The sequence below is a fragment of the Dama dama genome, chromosome 3, assembly GCF_033118175.1.
Source record: "Dama dama isolate Ldn47 chromosome 3, ASM3311817v1, whole genome shotgun sequence".
Lineage (NCBI taxonomy): Eukaryota > Metazoa > Chordata > Mammalia > Artiodactyla > Cervidae > Dama > Dama dama.
Window position 1 is genome coordinate 26809562 of NC_083683.1, and position 22602 is coordinate 26832163.

Consider the following 22602-nt stretch of genomic DNA (forward strand, 5'->3'; position numbering starts at 1 on the left):
TTCATTTACATGAAAGGCCTGGAAGAGAAATCCATAGACACAGACATTAAACTAGTACTTGCCAGAGCATGGGGTCAGAGGGGAGTGGGGAAGGGCTTGATGGGTGTGGGGCTTTTTCTAGGGTGATGAAAATGTTCTGAAATTAGATAGTGGTGATGATTGCATCTGAACTGCATCCACTTTAAAAGGGTTTTATGGGATGTGGATTGTATCTCAATAAGATGAAGTATTTACAAGGCCGTCTGATGAGTGCTTTCTGAAAGAAGGCACTTTTAAGCAGAGACCATAAAAGACAAGTAGGAGGAAGAGGGACAGAGGAGGAAGAATGAGCAACACTCTAGGACCAGGAGGGCAGCCGGATGCTGAGGGGGGAACACTGAATTGTCCCGTGAGCTGAAGCAACGCTTGTGGTGGCCAGTAGAGAGAAGCGAGGTCTGGGGTTGGAGGGGCTAACCGGCCAGGCTGGGGAATCTGGACTTTACCGAGAGTCTAGAGAGGCTGGGAGATTAGTGAGGTGGTTATTTCTCTGAAGTCAGTCAGAACTGACCATAGCGGGAGAACTGGAAGGTACGCTGGGCTGGGCCGGGAAGTGAGAGGCCGTCTCCTGAAGAGGTGGTGCTGAGGTTGCCAGCACACCTCCTGGTAGGTCCTACCCCGCTTCTTGCCGCTATGCTTTCCCTTTCAGAGCACCAGGACCCTAAGAGTCTGCCTGCTTTGGAAACACAGCCTGCTCTTTATTGGCTATGGAACTGGAGGCAGGGACACTGAGTTCCAATTCCTGCTCTGACATTTTCAAGCTACCTGATGCTTAGTAAGTCATCTCATCTCTGAGCTCAGTTTCCTTAAGTGTGGAAGGAGGAAGAAAGTACGTATCTCACAGTTTTTTTCCCTGGTGGCTCAGAGCTAAAGAATCTGCCTGCCAATGCAGGAGATGTGAGCTCAATCCCCGGGTCAGGATGATCCTCAGAGCAGGAAATGGCAACCCACTCCAGTATTTTTGCCTGGAGAATCCCATGGACAGAGGAGCCTGGTGCTCTACAGTCCATGGGGTTACAAAAGGCCACAACTTAGCCACTAAACAACAACATAAATAACCATATATATTAAAAAAGCTTTGTACCAGGCCTGCTCTGTAATGGATGCTCAATAAACTTGTTTTCTGGACATTTCAAGCCCTCTTAAGATTTTAACTGTGGTTTTAGTCAAAGTCATAATTCTTCAATGCAACCATTGAGTCTAAAGGGTAAATAAAAGTCTGCCTTTGGCCTTCTGCTGTCAATGTATTAGTGAAGGAGGAAACACTTCCAACTATCCTAGAAATAGGTGTTTGCCGAGATGACAAAGATAAGTCATTTGCATCCAGGTTCTTTAAATACTATTTCAAAATCAAATGTATTTAAATTAATTCCTAAAAAGAAAGATCTGAGAGCTCCTCAGACAAGTCATGGAATTGGGCTTGTTTACGCTCTAGCAGGAAGGCCAAAGGTCCAGGTGAGATGCCCGTTTCAGGAGCGCAGCATAACTCCAGGGCAGCAGACCATATAAATAATTGGAGGCACTGAACAAATGGAATGTCGTCTGGAATGATAATGTGAAAAGAGAAAAACAGTCATGTAAACAGGGCAGGCGATTTCATTTAAAGAAGCTCATTTAACAATAAACTAAGCTACCTAGAGCTCTGGAGGTACAAGTGAAAGGAACACATCTAAAAAACAGGAGGATAGAAAGTGTCAAAATATGTTTTAAAACCTTATTAAGGAGCTTACTGTTATCAACACTGAAACCAAAGTCCTTACTCTTCTCCTTTGCCAGGCTGCAGGTCCTAGTCACAAAATAAAATGTTAATGCTGATGTCATCTAGTAAACAGTCCCCCCAAACTTTAAAAACTCTCTCTCTCACACACACAATGTACCTTTCGTGCATCTGGAATGTTCCCCTCTCATCCTCCTACATGATGAAAATGCATCACCAAGGAAATGCCCACCTGCCTGAGTTTTTCTTCCTTCTTTGATCACTGTAATGGGTTGCAGAGAGCACAAGGTGGCAGAAGCACGCTACAAATGCAAGGAGAACAAGCTCCTGGGCATCATGGAAACTGCAGCAACAAGCACTTTATTTTCATAAAAATAAAAGAGCCTTTTCATAGTACTGCTGGACCTATCTGCAGGGCAAGACGTAGAGACTGGATCTGTGGCCACAGCAGGGGGAGGAGAGGGTGGGACGAAGAGAGAGTAGCACTGACATATACACATAAAATAGAGAGCTGGTGGGAAGCTGTAACACAGGGAGCTCGGCCTGGTGCTCCCTGACAACCCAGAGGCGGGCGGTGGGGTGGGGAGTGGAGGAAGGTGCAAGAGGGAGGGCATACCTATATATACTTACAGCTGATTCACGCTGTTGTATGGCAGAAACCAATACAACATCATAAAGTAATTATCCTTCAATTAAAAATAAAGATAATAAAAGATTTTTCCATTATAAGAACAAATACGCTCAAAGTTTGGAAAATATTACTATGAAAAAAGAGAATTCTGTCACCCAGAGATAAGGACAAATGTTTAATTCTTCTTCCTGCCATGATGAGTAGTTGTGATTATACTAGATGTGCTCTTTTAAACTTTAGCAAAGTGAGCATTTTAAAAATCTTATTTATTCATGCATCCCCTTGTTTCAAAAAAGATTTAAGGCATCTGAATGTAACCCTCCATATTTTTATAAACACTTTAAAGAGATCATTACCATTTCAACAGTTACTTTAAGTGAAATATTATCAGCAGTGCCTGAGCGAATAAGTTTACATTTCTAAGCTGTAAAAACAAAAAAGCTAGTTATCAGGTACTATCAGAACTGAACTAATGAAATGGTAACCATCTCTTCTTTCCTAAAACAGAAAATGAAATCATGGTATCCTTTCTGTCGGAACAGCATTCATGCTAAGACCTTTGTACTCCAGTAAAAAAAGTACAGAAAATATTATTTCTTTGGCTGGCCTGTATGTACTTGGATCTTCGTTTTCTTATTTTAAAACCTGTATCAATAGTGCATAATATGTATTTTACAAGTGTATGTATGAAGGTGAAAATTGCTCAGTCGTGTACAAATCATTGTGACCCTGTATGGCATTCTCCAGGCCAGGATACTGGAATGGGTAGCTGTTCCCTTCTCCAGGGGATCTTCCCAACCCAGGGATCGAACCCAGGTCTCACACATTGCAGGTGGATTTTTTTGCCAGCTGAGGCATCAGGGAAGCCCATGTATTTTACAACTGAATGTATAATTGTATATATGTGCATAATTTTATATATACACAAAATATTACCTAACAAAATATTTTCTAAAATACTTAAGAGTATTGCTGAAGCAGCCAAAAATCCTTTATACTTTTAGAAGACTGTCACTAACTAGATCTGCTCCTGGAAAACTAACCAAAGCCATAATTCATTCATTTGCTGCTTTGGAATCATTAATCTGAGTTCTTAAAACAACTGCACAAAACCATTTGGTCTAGCTGCCTGCTTTAGACAAAAGAAAAGCCATTATTATTTCCCTCTACTCAGGCAAGTGAAGCCTTCAACAACAGCAGACAGCCAAGTGGGAGACAGGATACTTAGAATGCTGTAGGAAGCACAGGAAATATTCCACATCATCTCCCCATGTGTCACTAATGTCATCCTTAATTCATCCCTTTGATCCACATGTAAAATATGAAAAATTAAATAATGACTCTTTCCCCTTTTTAAGTGAAAACTTAATTTGCTTTATTAAAGGAACAAAATATTGACTTCCATGGGAGGGGAAATTCAATTGTCAAGAACAAATATTACTACATTCCAGAAACTCCAAAGGTAAATCTTCATTCTCTCCTTTGTAAGAACTTACTAGGCAATCACATGAAACTTTCTTCAGGAAACAATCTCATTCAGATTTCCCTGGTGATTCAGTGCTTAAGACTCCACACTCCCAATATAGGGGACCTGGGTTCAATCCTTGGTCAGGGAACTAGATCCCGCATGACACTACTAGGAGTTTACATGCTACAACTAAGAATTCTCATGTCCCAAATAAAGATCCTACATGCCACCACTAAGACCCGGGACAGCCAAATAAATAAGTACTAAAAAACATTTAACAATCCCATTTAGACTCCTGGCCCCAGTCAGAACTCCAGACTAAAGGGTTTCCCACTCTCAGTGGCTTTACTTATTCCTTCCTGCAAAGACCCCTCTTCCCAGGTAGCTTGAAGATGTTTCCCATTTTATTCAAATGCTCTCAGCCAGCCCTGAAAGGGGATTTCCTGAACTCTGAGCACCAAAGTTGTCTTCAGTCATCCAATTTTTTGCAAGCTGGAAATGACTGAAGGGAGGTCAGCTTAAAGAAATTACCAGTGGAAGAATTGAGAGCACTTTCTCAACATTTCTTTGCCTATGGACCGCATCAGAGGCTGAAGACTTGAGTCTGGATGATTTAACTAGATACTTTTTTTGCCTCTCTAGTAGCTGAGGTTTCCCAAAGATTGGGCTTTTCCATTTGTAGAGCCCTGCAGATTAAAAAGCATGAAATATATGAAGTAGCATGCCTTCTGTATGGAGTATCCATATTTTAAAAGCTTAGAGATTCTGGCTTGGGAAAACTAGAAAAGTAAACACCAGCTATGAAGACTGGAGAAGTTAGTCTTTCCATTGCAGAATCTTGTCCCCAAACTTTTAATAAAAATAATTTAGGTTTTGACCCTTGGAACTATTCCTTACAGAAACTGCTTATCATTATACAAGAATAGTTTCCACTATTTTCTGTTTATTTGTTTTTCCTCTATTTCTATTCTTTCCCACATAGATTAAACCAAAATAAGATTAGCCAGACCTAATTTGATTCCAATCCAAGCCACACACCCTATGTATTTCATTCCAAATCAAGTTTAATTTACTAACTTCCTTGGGGCCCAACTGAATGACCTTCTGGAATTCATGAAAGAGGTCACAGAATAGTATTGCAGGCCAAAAAAAAAGGAATGTGAAAAAACACAAACAAGCCTAGAAACAGACTGCCCCAAACACATGACTTGGTTAAGATGCTTCTTGTGGAATTTCAATGGTGAAAAGACTGTCTTTCAACAGGAGAAGCAGCCAAGTGAGAAGCAGATGCATTTATGTACATTTACTCATCATTCATTCATTCACTCACTGGACAAATATTTATTGAGCAGCTGTTATACAATTAGACCTCGTACTTTTACTACAGTAAAAGGGATTTTAGGAGACTGCTTTTCTCGTGTCGAGGTCTACACTAAAGTCCGTCTCCCCTCTGCCTTCGGTATTCCTTGTGTATGTTGTGAAATCTGTGAACATAAGCTTTACATTTTACCTACTTCTATCTTTTGATAATTTAGAAGCTGAATTAAAAACTTCCCTTTTAATTCTGGCAACCAATAACTTTTGGATTCTTTTCATCTCCAGGATTTTAGACCTACTTAAAAAAAAAAATCTTTTGAAGTCAAGATTTACCTCTAACATAAAGTCAATTTCATTTGCTAACAATATTAGAGCTAATAAAACAGCTACATATGGTTTTATACTAGTGATAAATCACTAACATTGTCACAGTTCATGTCACAAACTTCCATTGTATTTTGAATCCTCAAAATCACTTTCATGAAACAGGAAAGATATTATGTTGTGGTGTATTTTGTAGATTAAGAAGTGGAGGCTAAAGAAGGGGAAATGACACATCCAAGATCAGTAGGTAGTGCATCCAAATCATAAGACTATCTGAGCAGTGTGCTTTTCTACTTTTCCTCAATCTTAGTTTAAAATGTAAACTTTTGGCTGTTTGTACTTAGGGAGTGGGATTCTGTTATGCTACAAACACATGATTCAGAAGATTCCTGCTTAGTCCTAAATCTTTGGCTTTGGTTAACAACATACCATCCGCCCCACTTGAATTAAAAACAAAAAAATTAAACACATGGTAACAGCCGACCATAGGTGTATCAGACTTCCATAAATAGAACAAAAATGCTCCTATTTAGAGTATGTCATTTTGGTGAACAGGAAATCAGGAAAACTATTTTAGTTTCCATTTCAGCATTATTCAGCTAATTAATCCTCTGAGTCAAGCTCTGTGACAGTTTTACACACTATAAAATGAGTATAAAAAGTGTCTTTAAATTTTATATGAAGAACAAAATCATTAATTCTAAAATATTTTATATAGTACCTAGTGCTACTGTTATACAAATTCTGAAGAGCGAGAGAAAAAAGCCCATTACCAGTTTCAGCTCAGCAATCTTAGGAGAGAAGGTACATTTTTTTGAGGTTTCTTATATAGTATCTAGAATATCATAATCACAATCAGTTAATTCTTTAAATTTCTCTTACAGACATCCCTTTGGACCATGAATCCAAAATTATGTAGGCATTTTCCCTATTACACTATTAGACTGATGGGTTTGCACAAGGTACACAGTAACTTAGCAGCAGGATCAAAGGACAAAATCTCTGATCAATATCCTAACTGTGCCAGGATCAACAGGTCACAGTTTGCTAACAAGATAAACCGGTGACACTCTCTTTACTATCAACAGAATGCTCCAAGCCAAGCCTTATTTTAACCATCAGTTTTTTTTTCAGTTCCCATGCTAAATCTTACCAGATCTGCTTCTTTCTGTTTCTCTATTCATGCTTAGCAAAGAAACAGATAAAGCAAAGCTGTAAATGTGGAGCAAAGACTATAAATCCACAAACCAAAAAAACCTGACTGAACAAGAGTTAACAATTTTCTTTTCTACAGTTTAGAAAGTGAGTTTTCTTAAATCATATGACGAGTTCCAGGATTCAGCAGGCTACAATGGAAATCTGTATTAGAATTTTATTTTCATGAAACAAAATTTTAGAGTCACAAAATTAAGGTAAGAAAATGCAAAAGCTGGCCTACAGACAGAGAAAGAAAAAATACTGGTCAGAACTCGGTCCCAAGACAAAACTGTAAAAAGTCACAAAAATCTTTCAGAAAGGGTAATCTAGTCACTCAAAGAAACTTATAAATTGACTGAAGAGCTACTGAAAAATATAGACACTGTCCATAACAGATTAGTAAGAAATGTGTGAAGTAGGTAGACAAAGCATATGTGGAAATAATACTAATAGTTCTGCATTTGCCATGTATGAATAACACATATTTGACCTGTTTTTTTTTTTTTTAAATCTTATTTAATTCCTTAAAAATGCTAGACCCTTAAGAAGTTTCACTAACCCTTCAAAGTAATCCATCTATCTAAATCCATATTACCGTATTATGTGTGCGTGCGTGCGTGCTAAGTCACTTCAGTCATATCTGACTCTTTGCAACCCCCGCTAGGTTCCTCTGTCCATGGGATTCTCCAGGCAAGAATACTGGAGTGGGTTGCCATGCCCCATCCAGGGGATCTTTCCAACCCAGGGAACCCGCATCTCCTGCCTCTCCTGCACTGCAATCAGATTCTTCCCCGCTGAGCCACCAGGGAAGCCCATTACCTTTCATAACCCCCACCAATTTAAACTGAAGTTCCAAATATTTTTAGTTGAAAAGAGTCTCTCACTTGCTTTAATTTTTCTCATCAATATCATTCATGGAGAGAGAAAAAACATTCCTACTATTTCTGAACTTAATTAAAATAGAGATTAAACTTTCATTTTTATACTCCACAAATTTCTTATGACAATACACACATTTGAGCTGAGCAGCGTACTTTTCTACTTGAGTGATAATGCACATGTAAGGTGTAAGAATGATCAAGCGTTAAGATCCAAGATAATATCGGAGGAGAAAATACAACAAAAGGAATTATGCTGTGTGTACGATTTCAAATACATACATAAAACTAGAAAAAACAAAACATCCACATTCCGGTTAAGAGCCTTTTTCTAGGTCATAAGACAAACATTACTTTCAAACTTGTGCAATTCAGGAGGGGGGAAAATGTTCTAGCCCTTTCGGTTGCCACTGTCATGTTCTGCCTCAGTGACTTAATAAACAAAGAATCCCTAGTAGGACACCTGAACTGCCCTCCTCTGCCGCCTTATATTAACAGTACACATATCCAAGTCAACAGAAACTGCTGCTGTTACACAGGGGCAGGTCAGAGGACAAACAGCCTCTCGCTTTGATATACTTCCTGTTTTCTGCTATCAGGACACACCAGTCTCTGGTAATCAGGTACACTGAAAAAACAAGAGCAGAAGTAGAGAAAAGAAACTGACTTGTCGCCAGCCTTTCTGAATTCAAGCTGATTCACCGTGTTTGGTTTCCGTATCAGCTCGGGTAATGATACTCCTCTGGAATATATTTGTTCAGGAGTCCAGGCAGAGAGATTTCTTGGTAGAGAAACAGGCCCAGGTTGAGCCTGGGGATTTGAAAGGAAGAGAAAGCTAACTGAGAAATAATAGTCTGAGCTTCTCAAGTAAACTAAATCAAGAAGCTCTTTCTTTCTAAAATATGTTTGCCTCCAAACAAGATTTCCTTCAGTGTTTCTCGCCTAGTCAGTTTTCCAGGGGCTATAAAGATCATGTTACACTTGTCTCAACACAGTGCAACATTCTTTTTTAGGGCAGAGTTCTGACTTGCTTCCATTGGACTTCTGAGTACAGATAGTCTCCCTAGCAAAACAGATATATAAGACCAGATGGCAGTTTTATTACTCATCAGAGCTTCCTGATTACTTTTTGCTTAATTTCAGGGAAGATAATCATTATAATTTCAATTTCTTCATTGGTACAAATCACACTATAAAAGGTACTTCATTTTCATTCTTCTCCCATCATAAACAGACACTGTATCACATTTTCATTTAACCTTCACAATTAGACAGCCAAGTTAGGCACTAGTTTGTCCTGGCAGTAGATGAGGAGATTATAAAGAAATGTGTCCGAGGTCACAGAGGGAGTAGCGGTATAGCCAGATTCTGAATTCAAGGAGGTGTTTCTTGAAGTGTGGTAATCCCTCCAACCCTGCCTCAGAATCACCTGGAGTTCATAGGGACACTCACATGAGTCAGACTGTTCTCAAAATGCATACAAATGGCTAAAGAATTAGACAGGAGGTGCACAACTAGGAAGAGGTTAATCCCTTAAAGGACTAAAGAGACATCTTTAGGAGCTAGAATATGACGCAGGTTTGAAGGAATTGGGGAGGGAGGGTTGGTGTCAGTCATAGTCAGGGTTATTTAGCAAAATATACTCAACATCTGATGAACCATGGTTTCCCACCCAAGGGTTACAGCTAAGGTTCTTCACCACCTAATGAAGTGCTGGCTTCCAAGTTCACGTGTCACATGCTAAGTTGCTTCAGTCATGTCCAACTCTCTGACCCCATGGACTGATGACTGCCAGGCTCCCCTGTCCACGGGATTTCCTAGGCAAGAATACTGGAGTGAGTTGCCATTTCCTTCTCCAAGGGATCTTCCCAACCCAGGATCCAACCCGTGTGTCTTACCTTTCCTGCATTGGCAGGCAGGTTCTTTACCACCTGGGAAGGTTGGCTTCCAAGTTAGACCTCCTCAAATTCAGAATCTGGCTATACCACAACTACCTGAGTAACCTCAGACACATGAATTGAAATCATGCTCTCAAGAGATAAGGAGAAAAGTTAATTTCCATTCTCCCTCCACTCAAATAATTTTTAAGATTTCCTCTATCTTGTGATTTTATAGTAAGCTTCCCAGGTGGCTCAATGGTACAGAATCTGCCTACCAAGAGGAGGCTGGGATTTGATCCCTGGGTCAGGAAGATCCCCTGGAGAAAGAAATGGCAATCCACCTCCTGTATTCTTGGCCTGAGAAATCCCATGGACAAAGGAGCCTGGTGGGCTGCAGTCCATGAGGTGGCTGAGTCGGACATGACTTAGCCACTAAACAACAACATGGCTTTATAGTGTTATTTAATCTCTGACCTTTCTCTAAACAGACCAGTGTTGCAGAATAATCTTATCGTGGTCACCTCCATTTTCAGGCACTAGAAAGGTATCTGATTCTGCTTATATCACCATGTGATCTCAAGGTAAAACACTCCTCTGTCTTATTTCCCCCATCAACATGGAGATATTCACCTTTTCAAAGTTAGGAAGATGTTATAAACCTGTCTCAGACAAAATAAGAGAAACTTCTCAAGTATCCTGGGAAAGGGAAATAACTCTTACCAATTTATATTATTTTAAGAGTGTTTTTAAAAATATAAGTATAAAAGGGAAAGTGCTATCCTGAGTTTATAAGTGAATCAACGATTTATCCTTGATTTGTCCTTGCAAAACTGGTTCTGCTTCCCCTACATAGGTTCTTCCCAAAAGAAATAAATCTTTAGGCAAATATCACAGGAAAAGGATAAAGTATCCTGACCACTCAATCACAAAAAAGAAAAAAAAAAGTAAATGGATGATGACTTCACCATAGGAGGTTTCTCAAGTAACTAGATACCAAAAGCTTGTAAAGTATACTGTACTTAGCTCCACCTCAATTGCAGAGCTCTGAAGGAAAGAAAAACACATGGAGAAGTAAGTTTTATTTAATCATGGTTGACTTTGGGAATTTTATGAGCTATAGGAATACATATCCATATTTGGAAACTCATTATAAAATTAAGCACAGAAATGGTAAATAATTACAAATGCTTCAGATGATCAGAATGTACTGGAAAATGTACAATCTTGACCTCCACTGAGAACTTACTAGCATTGGCCATTAAGGATATGATTTGGAGACAAACTCGTACAACAAATTAAATGAATTTATGAATTTATGCTCAAAATCCCTAATTTCTCAAAATTAGGAGAATAAATTTGTCTTTCCCCAACATTAGACTTATCAGCATGACTTTTATGATGCAAACTATAGCCTGTGATATGTATTAAGGTTACTCTCTGTCAAAAGATAAGTGAATTTCAATTTTCATCTTTTGGAAAGTTCCAAAGGACATTCAGGAAGCATCCACCCTGTGCTGACATTCTCTTGGTGGCAACAGAGAAATAAATTGGTGTAGGCTAGCATTTGTCTTTTCCTTCACTGTGATGTACTGAGTGCCCAGAACCAGAGATAGCACAAATATACAAGGAATATTTGTGAACCAATGCAAGATGCAAAATACAAGAATTCTGGAACTTCCCTGGTGGTCCAGTGGTTAAGAGTCTGCCTAGCGATGCAGAGAACATTGGTTCAATCCCTGGTCTGAGAAGATTTCACGTGCTGTGAAGCAACGAAGTCCATGCACCACACCACTGAGCCTGCGCTCTAAAGCCTGCACTTCTCTGCAACGACAGAAACTCCTGCACTGAGAAGGCCATGCACAAGAGCAGCCCCCACTCCCTGCAACCAGAGAAAGCTCATGTGCAGCAACGGAGACCGAGCACTCCCATAAAGAAAGAAAGAAATTAATTCTAGGCAACAGCTGGTTTCTGTATTTTGGAAGAAAAGAGAGGGTCCTTCTTTCTGGATGGAGACACTGGCAGGAATAGGTTTTGTCAGTGTTCATTATCAAGTGGTGCCCTAGGTGGCCGCGGCCAGCAGCCAGGCTTTACTCCAAAGAGGAAGGACTCCTGGGGGCTTGGTCACAGGGCAACTTCACCACCTGCGTCCAGTCGTCACCCAACACTCCTCCTCCCCCTCACCATGACTGCCACACGGCAACTGCGAAACCCACTCGGCTTGCACTGCGGAACTGAGCCTCATTCAGATGTGCCCAGTGGGCCAAATTTAAATGGGGGGGGGGGTCACGATTTGGGTACCACTTTTATTATGATTTTATTAGCATACCTTATTATATAAGCTGATATTTCACATCCAACTCAATGAACACCTATACATGTTGATATTACTTCTGTGCTGCATTCTAATTTGAACACCATTTTAATGGGATTTAACTACCAAAAAAACTTGATTTTTATAGTAGTGTCCTGAGGTTCTTAACAGACAAGAATAGATTTAAAATTTTTTTCAAGTCAAGATATCTAAGATCTGCTTACCACTTGCACAGAAAATGAATGAATGAGAAATCGCAAAGAAACAAGGAGCTTTCCATCATTTAAAAATTTTCCAGTAGAAGTGCCAGTTGGAAAATGTTTCAAAGTCCTTACAGCTTTTACAGTTAAGAGCTCTGCAAACGCTCTCTGGTTTTTATTTCATCTGATAATTTAGATGATTATCAAGGCTTTAATTTTCTACAAAAGAGAGGTAGCCTTTAATTCCCGGTCCTAAAAAGGAAATGTACAAGATGACACTAGAACAACTAATGCCAGGAAAAAACAAGGAGGCTATCATGACCAAAAGGACACAGAAGCCAACTTGGAAGGGGCCCCCAGGGGGCCAAATATGAGATAAGCTGGGCATAATAAAAGACTGCAATGAACTAAACACTTTAACTACATAAAACAAATATATGACTTACCTTTGGAGGTTGCTTGGGCTCTGGTCCATTACTGTAAAACTGGTAAATAACGGAAAAGGATGTGATCTTAGCTTCCTTATATTCTAGGGAAACCAACTAATTGATGGAAGAGTTTCTTTTTAAAGAATTCTCAGTACTTACGTAAACAGAATGAAAGAATCTGAAAATTATCACTGCAATACCTATCAAAGTTTGCTAAAACCATTACATAAAAGGTTGATATGAAATTTTTAAATAGAGAAATCTAGTAACATCTGAATCTGTTAATCTGTCTTAGCATCATTAAAAATGAGACAACCCAGACATTATGTACCTTCTAATATGATTCAATGGAAGTACACGGTACCTATAAAATTACTGCCCAAAAGGTGTATATATTGAATCTAATAAAGTCCCTACATCTAATTAACAATTTACAGATAACAGAGGGGATAGAGGGACAAGTTTAACAGCATCCTAAAGACAGAATCAGTCAAATCCAAAATGTGGGAAATTCTACAAGACAAATGGTCTAATTTTAACATGAAAAATGGTACAAAAGTGGGAGGTGTGTGTAATTTAGAGGTTAAAAAAGACTTAAGAGACATAGCAACCAAATGCAATGAACGACTCTCATTTGGATCTTTATTTGGATAAACAGTAAAAGAACGTTATTTGAGGTATATGCAGAAATCTGAACATAAAGTATTACAGGCTGCGACAGCCATGAAAATGGGCTTCTCCACTCTCCTACCGTAGAGTGGGTAATGAACTGACAGTGGCTGTGATGGGAATCTGCAGCGGTGTTCAGCTGAGACCCTGTTTCCTCCGGACTACGCCCTGACAACAGGAGCACCGCAGGAACGCAAAGGCGAGCCCACTCCTGCGAGACGCAGGACTGCTCTGATGAACGGGCATCTTTGGCAGGAGGCCTTTTTAAGACTTGCTAAAACTTTCTTCAAACTTCACTGTGGATGAAGACTTCCTGCTCAACCATCCTTCTTCCCTCTCTTCTTCGCTGCAGTCTGAACTATACCGAGGTTTCCCAACCTTCCCTAGATCCTTCCCCGTGTTTCCTCACAGGTGTTTTCCCCACTAAATATCTTGCAGGCCTTCCAGGAGAATCCAAACTAAACAGATGATGTCAAGAAACGAGCATTAAATGCGTTGGGTATGATCATACTGTGGTTATTTTTTAAGCCCTTATCTATTAGAGACACATACTCAGGTATTTACAGGTGAAATTTAACTGTAAAATACCTCAGCAAAAAAAGAAGAAAAAAAATGGGGCATAGATAAAATAAGATTGGGTCATTTCTCTTCTTTTGTGTATATCTGAAATGTCCGTAGTAAGATATGAAAAATATCTGACCAGTAATCCTCAGAACTGTTGAGGTCATCAAAACAAGGAAAGTCTAAGAAACTGTCAGAATTTAGGGTGTAAGGAGGAGACATGAGCGCTAAATGTCAAGTGCTATCGTAGAGTGGATCCTGGAAGAGAGAAAGGACATTAGGGAAAAAGTGAGACTATTTGAACCAAGTATGAACTTCAGTAAATGATACTGCACCAATATGATTCATTAGTTGTCACAAATGCACCACACTAATGTCAGACATTAATAACAGAGGGAAACGGGTGTGGGGTTATTCGAGTATTCTCTGTACTGTCTTCATAAGAATTCTGTCATCAAAACCTGCTCCAGAGCTTTTAGAAAGTTAAAAAAAAAAGTAATTCTTTAACTACCTCTTAATATAAGAAAACAACGAACCCAAATAGACTTTAATTTTCTTTACTCATTGAGATGCAAGTTTGTGGATTTCCCATCACTGGCCAATTAAGGAGAAAATGCTAACTCAATTTCTGAGTCCACAGAGAGTAAATTCAAAATTCAGTCTCCCCATGGACTACCACACAGGATCTGTACACGCAAGGAAACAAAAACAAACCCATAACTCTGATGAAACATACATTTATTTGCTCCTATTAAGGTTTAAAGTTTAACAGAAATGCATTTCTGATACCAAAAAGCTTCAGGCAATAAGAGATCGACCTTAACACAGAAAACAAAGATTTCATTCCACAGACTCTTGGACTTAAGAATTCATTTGAGTTCCAGAGATAATACTAAACTAATAGGTTTATGTCAAGCTGCCAGTATCCATGCTGAGGCTTTTCCCGATACAATCTTTTGCAACATAAGCAACACTGAAAAGATCACTTTTTTAAAAAACAAGTTCTTGTTATATTGCTTAGACAATGTCCAAAGACAAAAGGCCAACCAAGATCTTTGCTTAAAAATAGAAATGCATAATGCAAATTTGCAAGCTTTGACCTGCATCAGAATCATTTGAAGGGCTTGTTAAAACAGATTGTTGGGCCTCACCTCATTCTGTTGTTGGGCGGGGCCCAAGAATTGTATTTTAACAGGCTTCTAAGTGAAGCCAAGGATACCAGTGTGGGGACCAGACTCTGAGAACCACTGGGAAAATATTTAATAGGACAGTGATTATGTCATAAAGGTATGTCATAGCAAAAGGTATAAAACACTGCTTTGTCACCTTGAGCAAATTAATCTCCCAATCTCTTTCTTGCATAAGTTTAAGGAATCAAATAAATACTTACAGCACTGAACACAATGCCTGTCATATATGGCTACCGAGTTACTAACTACCGAATGTTTTCATGATATATGAAATTGTTAAGGCTCTAGAGGTCGTGACTGACCCTTTTGCCATCCCATGGACTGTAGCCTGCGGGGCTCCTCTGTCCATGGAATTCTCCAGGCAAGAATACTGGAGTGGGTTGCCATTTCCTTTTCCAGGGGATCTTCCTGACCTAAGGATTGAACCCAAGACTCCTGCAATGGCAGGCAGATTCTTTACCACTGAGCCACTCAGGAAGCCCTGTACGAAATTAGAGTTAAAGTTATGTTCAAATTGTTAACTTAGTTACTCTGCTTAATCAAACTAAAGATATACTGCTCTCAAAAGAGTTACAAGAGGTACTCTTAGGCTTCTATTGATCATTAATTAGCATTCTGAAATGTCCATTCATTCAATTACAATTTTCACTGATTAACCAATTTACTTCAAATAATAAATACGGTTAATGTGAAAATTACTGGGATAATTTTACTTCAAGTTAGTGATGTTTACTGTCCTGAACTATTCATACATGAAACTTTCAATCTGCTACAAAAGGCTATAATTTTCCCACTTTTCTGAACACTGTATAAGATGAATGTACTCTTACCAAAAGTGACTTGCAGGTTCTTCAAATGAACTTTCCTATGCCTCTGACTGATATCTTTCTTTATATTTCTACACTACAAGAATAATAAAAGGAATCAGACACCTTTCTACTATTTTTCTTAAAAATTTGCTTCCAAAAGCTAAAATGTCCATGGATGACATCATTTACCTTTGTTTAATCATAGAAAATAATAATAGTTTACATTTTAAAGAAACACAAATACTTCCCTGGATAAAAGCCTGTATGGTCATACACACACTCTAAATTTCATGTCCCATAGTATATCTTAAACATGCACAGCAGCTGATCATATATGGATTGACTATAATTTATAGAGTAATTTTGCATATTTAAACACAGAATACAGTGAACATGAAAATTATTGGCATAATTTTCTTTAGTGATTTAAATCTACCTAACTGGGTCATATTCATTTTTTTTTCATATCGCTCAACTAACTGACACCAAGTAGCTTTCTCAAAGCATCTTTATTCAGTCACAGCAGTTTTTTTAAAGTAACAGTTGAATTGTGCATGTGGTCCGGAATTAAGAGATAAATTTTGCTTTCTTTTTAGCTTTACATGGTTAGACATCCAAAAAAAGGGGGAGGGAGATTGTAAAGGGTATTATAACTAGTTCTATTTCTTTAACATAAAGGTCTAATATTACATAATTCTTTCCAAGAAGCTGACCAGGAATAAAATGTGACCTCTTATATAAGTGGGAAGAAAACACTAGAGGAATGAGATTAAAAAATTATGTAGGTAGTTTAAAGCTACTCATAGAATTGTGTGCACCCACTGAGTGAATCTAGGAGAGGGGGAAAAAAAAAAGGGATTTGATGAAGATAAAGGGCTCCAGTTGCAGTGCAGATAGGAGACTTTGCAAAATTCTTTTAATAAACTTGCTAATAAAGTACATTCTTACATAAGGACTTGAGACATTATCTAAACAACCTGACTGAAAGATGCTTGTTCACTTGTTAGACATGTATGACATTACTGAGATTAATCTACAGTTCTAGAAGTAAAGAAGACCGATTAGCCTGGGCAGGTGTATGAAGAATGACACATTAGGCATATGAAGAATGACACATTAGGCAAAAGGTTCTATAAACCATTTACTAAAAAAAAACAGACTGGATTTTTACATTCCCAGACCTGTACTTATCTTTTCTAACTGTAAGGGACCTGAAATTCTTTGGCCACCATCTGACTTAGTGGATGATAGATCCAAGTTTGGATTAAGAAATTATTTGTGTAGCTTCAAAACACAAAGACAATTATGTGTACACTTCCTATTTCAAAAAGCCCCACCACAAATGTATTCAGATTTATTAATACTATATTTTTGTTTTTTAAAACACAATTCCTTCTACAATAATATTCTAAAGATTTTAAAGTATTGCATATTGTTTCAGTAAGAGACACAAAAGTTAATTAGAATATTAGCACTGTCCTTTAACTTTGAAAATAAAACTCAAGGTCAGGGTTTTACTGATGGTAGAGGAAGGAAGAAAAAATTAACCAGTGTTAAAAATTAAATGAAAATTTACTTTTTTATTGAATATTTGTTATTTTACATGCAAAGCATATTAGAAGTGAATCTTTATCATGTTGACTACCCCAGTAAAAACCTATGCAATGAGAATTATGAGAGTTGTCTACACAATACTAAAGTGATCAATAAATTATCAGATGTTTCTCTACAAATAATTGGATTATCTGAATTAGCTGATTTTTTCAACAAAACAGTAAATTTTAGCTTTCATATGGTCTATACTAGTAACAGCAGACATCTTAGACTTAAATTTAAAAGAAAAGCGTAACATTAAACACCCTGAATAGCATAGTCAAAACTTTGAAGAAACAAGTTCACCAGGAAAAAAAAGAAGTAATATACATCTATCAGGTATCCAGAAGGAGAAACAAAACAAGCATGTAATAAATGTCCATCAAGTGATCATCACTAATATTCCATTATTACCAAAGTGACTGCCAATACCTGAACTGTTTATTAGACTTAAATACCTAAAAACAAATCAGTAATCAATAATGTATACAAAAAAACTAACATAAAATCACATCTGAATAGCATCAACAGTTGGGTGTATCTGACATACATTGAATTCTTTTTACTTCATTACTGCTCCAAATGCATTAAAACGTTCTTTACATAATATATAATTATCTGAAAGAAACATGGAAAGATACTTCCCCAGTATGTTCAGGTCTTTCCACCATTCAGTAAATGCTGCAGCAAATTAAACAGTACCTATTATTCAGAACTAAAATACAATGGCTGGATAATTAATATAAAAGGAATACTTTTGAATGAACTATTCAGATTAGACCAGCTAATGCTACTTATATACCATCACAGATTATACACTGCTAGATATAAGTGCTGGTCCAAGTCCATTTTTTGGAAACTTCTGTAATATCTAGGATTGTATACCCAGTTGACTAATAAATACTTGCTAAAAGAGTAAGTATGAAAATTTAACATGCCCCCCTAACCATACCTTTTTCACATATTCAAACATAATTATTTGGGGGTGGGGGTGGCGATATGACCTTAATATGCTGTGAGATTCTAGCTAAGTAAACTAAAAAAACAACACGGGCTCAGGTTTTCTTGGGCAATGATTCAAGCCTACACTGAGAATCAAATGACCAAGTTGTACACATCAATGAGAAAACCAACAGCATGGGGGGAAGTGCCTTTGTTGATGGATTTGATTAGCAAAATATTTGCTGTCTAACTAGTACTATGTCTTCAGTTCATTGAAACAACAAAAGAAAAGTGTCACTAGTTCTCAGATAAGTAATACTAGTTACAATCCTAATCAATGGGAAGTCCTTTATTTATGAGAGCACAGTTCCAGTGCAAAAGAAAGTTTATTGTTACATATTAGGAATGGTTTAGATATAATAACATTTACCACTGACTTTAGCATGTTATCTTAAAGTTCTAATTCCCAAATGCTAGTTCCTCCTCACTTAATAAATTCTCCTCAATGAAAAGCTGGTGTGTTTCTCTTTTTTTGTGCTGCAAGATGAAAACATATGCCTGAATCTTATAACAGGTTATTAACAACATTATGAGTAGTTATTAAATAAGTGCCAATACTGCATGAACTTACTCGGTACTGAGTCAAGATCAAAGAATTACAAAAATATGAAAGACAGTCATCTTATACATATAAGATGTACATATACATAGTCATCATTATACATATCAATATTGTCTAGGACATCCAATTAACCATCAAACCCAAGGTCCATCCTACTGTGTCTTTCAGCGTTGAACATGTGGACATTCTACTACATTGACTTCCATTGTTTTCCACAAAGTATAAGTGGACTTAAAAATTTCCATCTTAGTTTCTAATTATAAAAATCCAGATTAATCCAGAAAATATAAGCCACGTGTAATTGAGGTAGGATTTTCACCTTTAGGAATACACTGCTTTCTAATGGAATTACAAAGTTATTTTAAAAGATACACTGCTTCAGGTATCTACTGATGCCTAATTTTCTATGTTATAAACTATTTGAGCAAGTATGAGAAGCTAAACTACTTGAGCAGGTTTGACAAGCTATTTACAACATTTAGTAAATTCCCTTAGAAATACACACCAGAAAGCCTTCCTCTTCCTCTCTAAAGGTAACTGTAGTGCAACAAAATCAGTAACAATTTTAGAAAGATGAAACAGATTACTTTACTAATTCCCAAGTTAATATATGCCAGAAATCAAGGAAGCAAATCATATTTATCCTAAAGAAAATAAACTTATTGTTTGGAAAATAATATCATAAACACATGAACTCTGGATATGCTTTATTATGCCACAAATTTTCAGGAAATATAAGAAATATTTCTGAATGGGACTAATAATTTCACAAATACTAACACTTTATTGACAAGTCAAGTATTTTAAGATAGTGTACATTTAAGTAACCTTTTAAAAATCTCAATGCTTTTTATAAAATTTAAAGGAAAACTGTAGCAGATCCTACTTTGCTTTTCAATATTCAGTGTAAAACCTGTATGTGACATAAATGTACATTTTAAGCATGGAGGGGAGGACGGCACATGAACTGCTTTGCCAAAGTTGTCAGGCTCCGTCCTGCATTTGTACTACATACCACTATGTAAAAGATCATTGTTGGAAATGTTCCTGATAAACTGAAATAAAGGAAAAATGTTAAAACGGCTTTGTCTTTAAAAGCATTAATACCTGGTATAAATTTAAAGAGGGAAATGAGATATTTCTTTACTTCCCAATGGATTAAACAGAAAATTCAAAATACTTCTCTTATTTGGAAAATGAGTACACTAATATATTTTAAGGCTGGATACTGACACCATTTTCACAATATCCAAACTACGGATGGGGAACAAGGCAATACTGATATTTCTGCCATACATTCAAGGGTAAAGAAAGGGGACATGAGGACAGCCAAAGCCAGTGACTGAGCCTGGCATGCCACTTTGACAAGCGGGCAGCAGACCACTACTCCCACGCTGGGAACAGTCTCCAAAAAGGATGCCCTTATGCAGTAATTCTACAACTATATCAAGTTTGGTAATCTATCACTGAACTTTTTGGTAAAAATATATATATATATGGACATATGAGAAGTTTCCCAGAGACAAAGTTAATGATTAAATAAACTAAAGGGTGAAATAATGCTGATAGCTAAAATTATGTTAATTTCAGTTATTCCAACGGAAGATATGGGAGGAAAGAGGCACGAGGTGCTGTTTCCAAATCGAAATTATGATCAGAATCACCACATGCTGAGCTTATTCTATCCAAGGTCTCAACCTAAACCTACCTAGAAGTGGTAACCCAGGAAGTCCTTTTAAGCAACCCAGGTGACTGATGATTACTCAAAACTGAACTTCTGAAGTGGGAGAGTGTGGCAGGTGAGAGGGTGCAATCCAGGCTATTGAAAGAGTTTCAGAATTCAACATCTGATATTTACCATTTACTCTGCAATTTCCCTCCCTATTTTCTAACAGTGAATCATGAAGTGACTTAGCCAGTGAAGAGCCGGTAGGTACCCAAAATGGATTTTACTATGTTCAAGCTATTTACATACATTAACTGGTGTACTATTAGAGATTCAACATCAGACAGACCATTCTTAATGTATCTTAAAGGAGAAAATTTCTTTACTCAACATGAAAATGTAACATAAAACAAGTCTAAATACTATTATTATTTAATGAAAGAGAAAATTTTCATAATTCTTCAAAATAATTGTTTTTAAAAATCCAAAGAGGATGATTCCTTAAATTTGAGGTAGGGGAATAATTTTCTCACATGAGAACAGCTGTGTCACAGTGTTATCTGCCAAGTCAGAAATTAAGCAAAGTATTTCAGTACTATTTCTGTTTATGCACTGCTTTGTTACTGTAAATATAAAGGTTTTAAATGTGGATAAGTATTTTTGTTTGATTCTAATACATGTAGTTAAAAATATGAATTGTTTTTCTTATACAGTCACTGAGATTATACATACTCTCTAGGCTTGATGAATAAACAATTTTTAAAATACTCCATGTTCACTTATAAACCTTGGAATAATAATAAAAAGAGCAGTACCTACATAAGAAATTATACATTAAAATTACAACTGTATGTTTTTCCAAAGTCAAAGTGATTTAAATTTTTTTCAATATCTGAATACAAAATAGTACATTTTAATTTACTATATATAGCACAATTCAAGTATTCTCATATTTTATATTTAGCCAACTAGTACATGATATTAAGTGACTTTTTTAAGCTTTCCTTTTTAAAGATGACTGTTATAAAAAGTGTGACTATGTTCTTCTAAACTGTTTAGAATAAGCTGAGGAAAAAAAATGACAGTAGACAAAGACCTTTATGAAATATCATTAACATATAAAAAGTTGCACACATCAGTAATAAGGCATTTGCAGGTAATTCCCCCAAAAGTATCTGAATTTATGTAAACAAAGATTAAGTATATTCTTTGAGGGGGAAAACATACTATCATACATGCAATATATTCAGATGGTTGTGACTTTAAATCATATATTATTTGAATATCACACAAAACCAAAAGAGGCCTAACCTACCAGTTTAGTAACTAAAAGATGTTACTTATTCATGGAGTAAAAGGTTGATACTTTTTGAAAATGATAATGAAAAAGAAATATTTTGAAAAGAAACACCCACTGTTTTCTAGAAATAAATATACATAGTTAGTTTAATGCATTACAGCATAGGAATATTGTCCTAGCATTAACCATAACATTCAGTAGTTTTAAAATATTTTTCCACACTGAGCCTTGAATCTTCTACCTTGTTAGCTGCCCAACAACCTTCAAAAGAGTTTTATTCTCCTGCTTTAGTTGTTCATTTTCATCTTCTATGTCATCTAGGTCCTTTAGGAAACAAAAAGGAAAATAACATAAAAGCTTTTTAAATGCTTAAAAATATTCTGAAGGTGATTAAAAAAAAAAACACTCCAAAATGCACATTCAAAGATAATTCATATAAACAATTAGTTTGGAAACATGGACAATTTCTGAAAACAATTTTGGAAGGAATATGCGCCCCAGGTAAAGGCAGCATGCACTCTTAGACTCCTCACTAGCATCATGATGATGCAGGCCAGCTCTTGTCAGATCTTTCAGGTTTTAAAGAGAAGTCAGAAAGCAGAACTGTTTGTTGTGAACCTTCCAATTTTTAATCATAAATGACAAGTTTTTAGTTAAAACAAATCCCTCCTTCCCCAAACTGAGGGCTAAATACATATGCAGTCAGTAAGAGGTCTGGGGCCTCGGACTGCAAACGTGTGTCACATTAGGCATTAAGAAGGATTCAAGCACAAGTTCTATATAGACTCCCATCACCTTGGGTGATCTTAACAAGTGTTCATGTTGGGGAGTGAGAATCTGGGGAGGTGACGTAACTGAGGCAT

The 22602-nt window shown here is 37.0% G+C and overlaps 1 protein-coding gene across 1 annotated transcript in view; it reads right to left on the bottom strand.

Annotated features, from left to right (window-relative positions):
• Positions 1–14340: 14340 nt before the first annotated feature.
• The window catches only part of PAWR (pro-apoptotic WT1 regulator), a 119565-nt gene continuing 111303 nt past the window's right edge, over positions 14341–22602 (bottom strand). Inside the window, exon 7 of the mRNA XM_061125110.1 lies at positions 14341–22063. Coding sequence (XP_060981093.1) covers positions 21977–22063 — 87 coding nt within the window. The 3' untranslated portion in view covers positions 14341–21976. The remainder of the gene's footprint in view (positions 22064–22602) is intronic.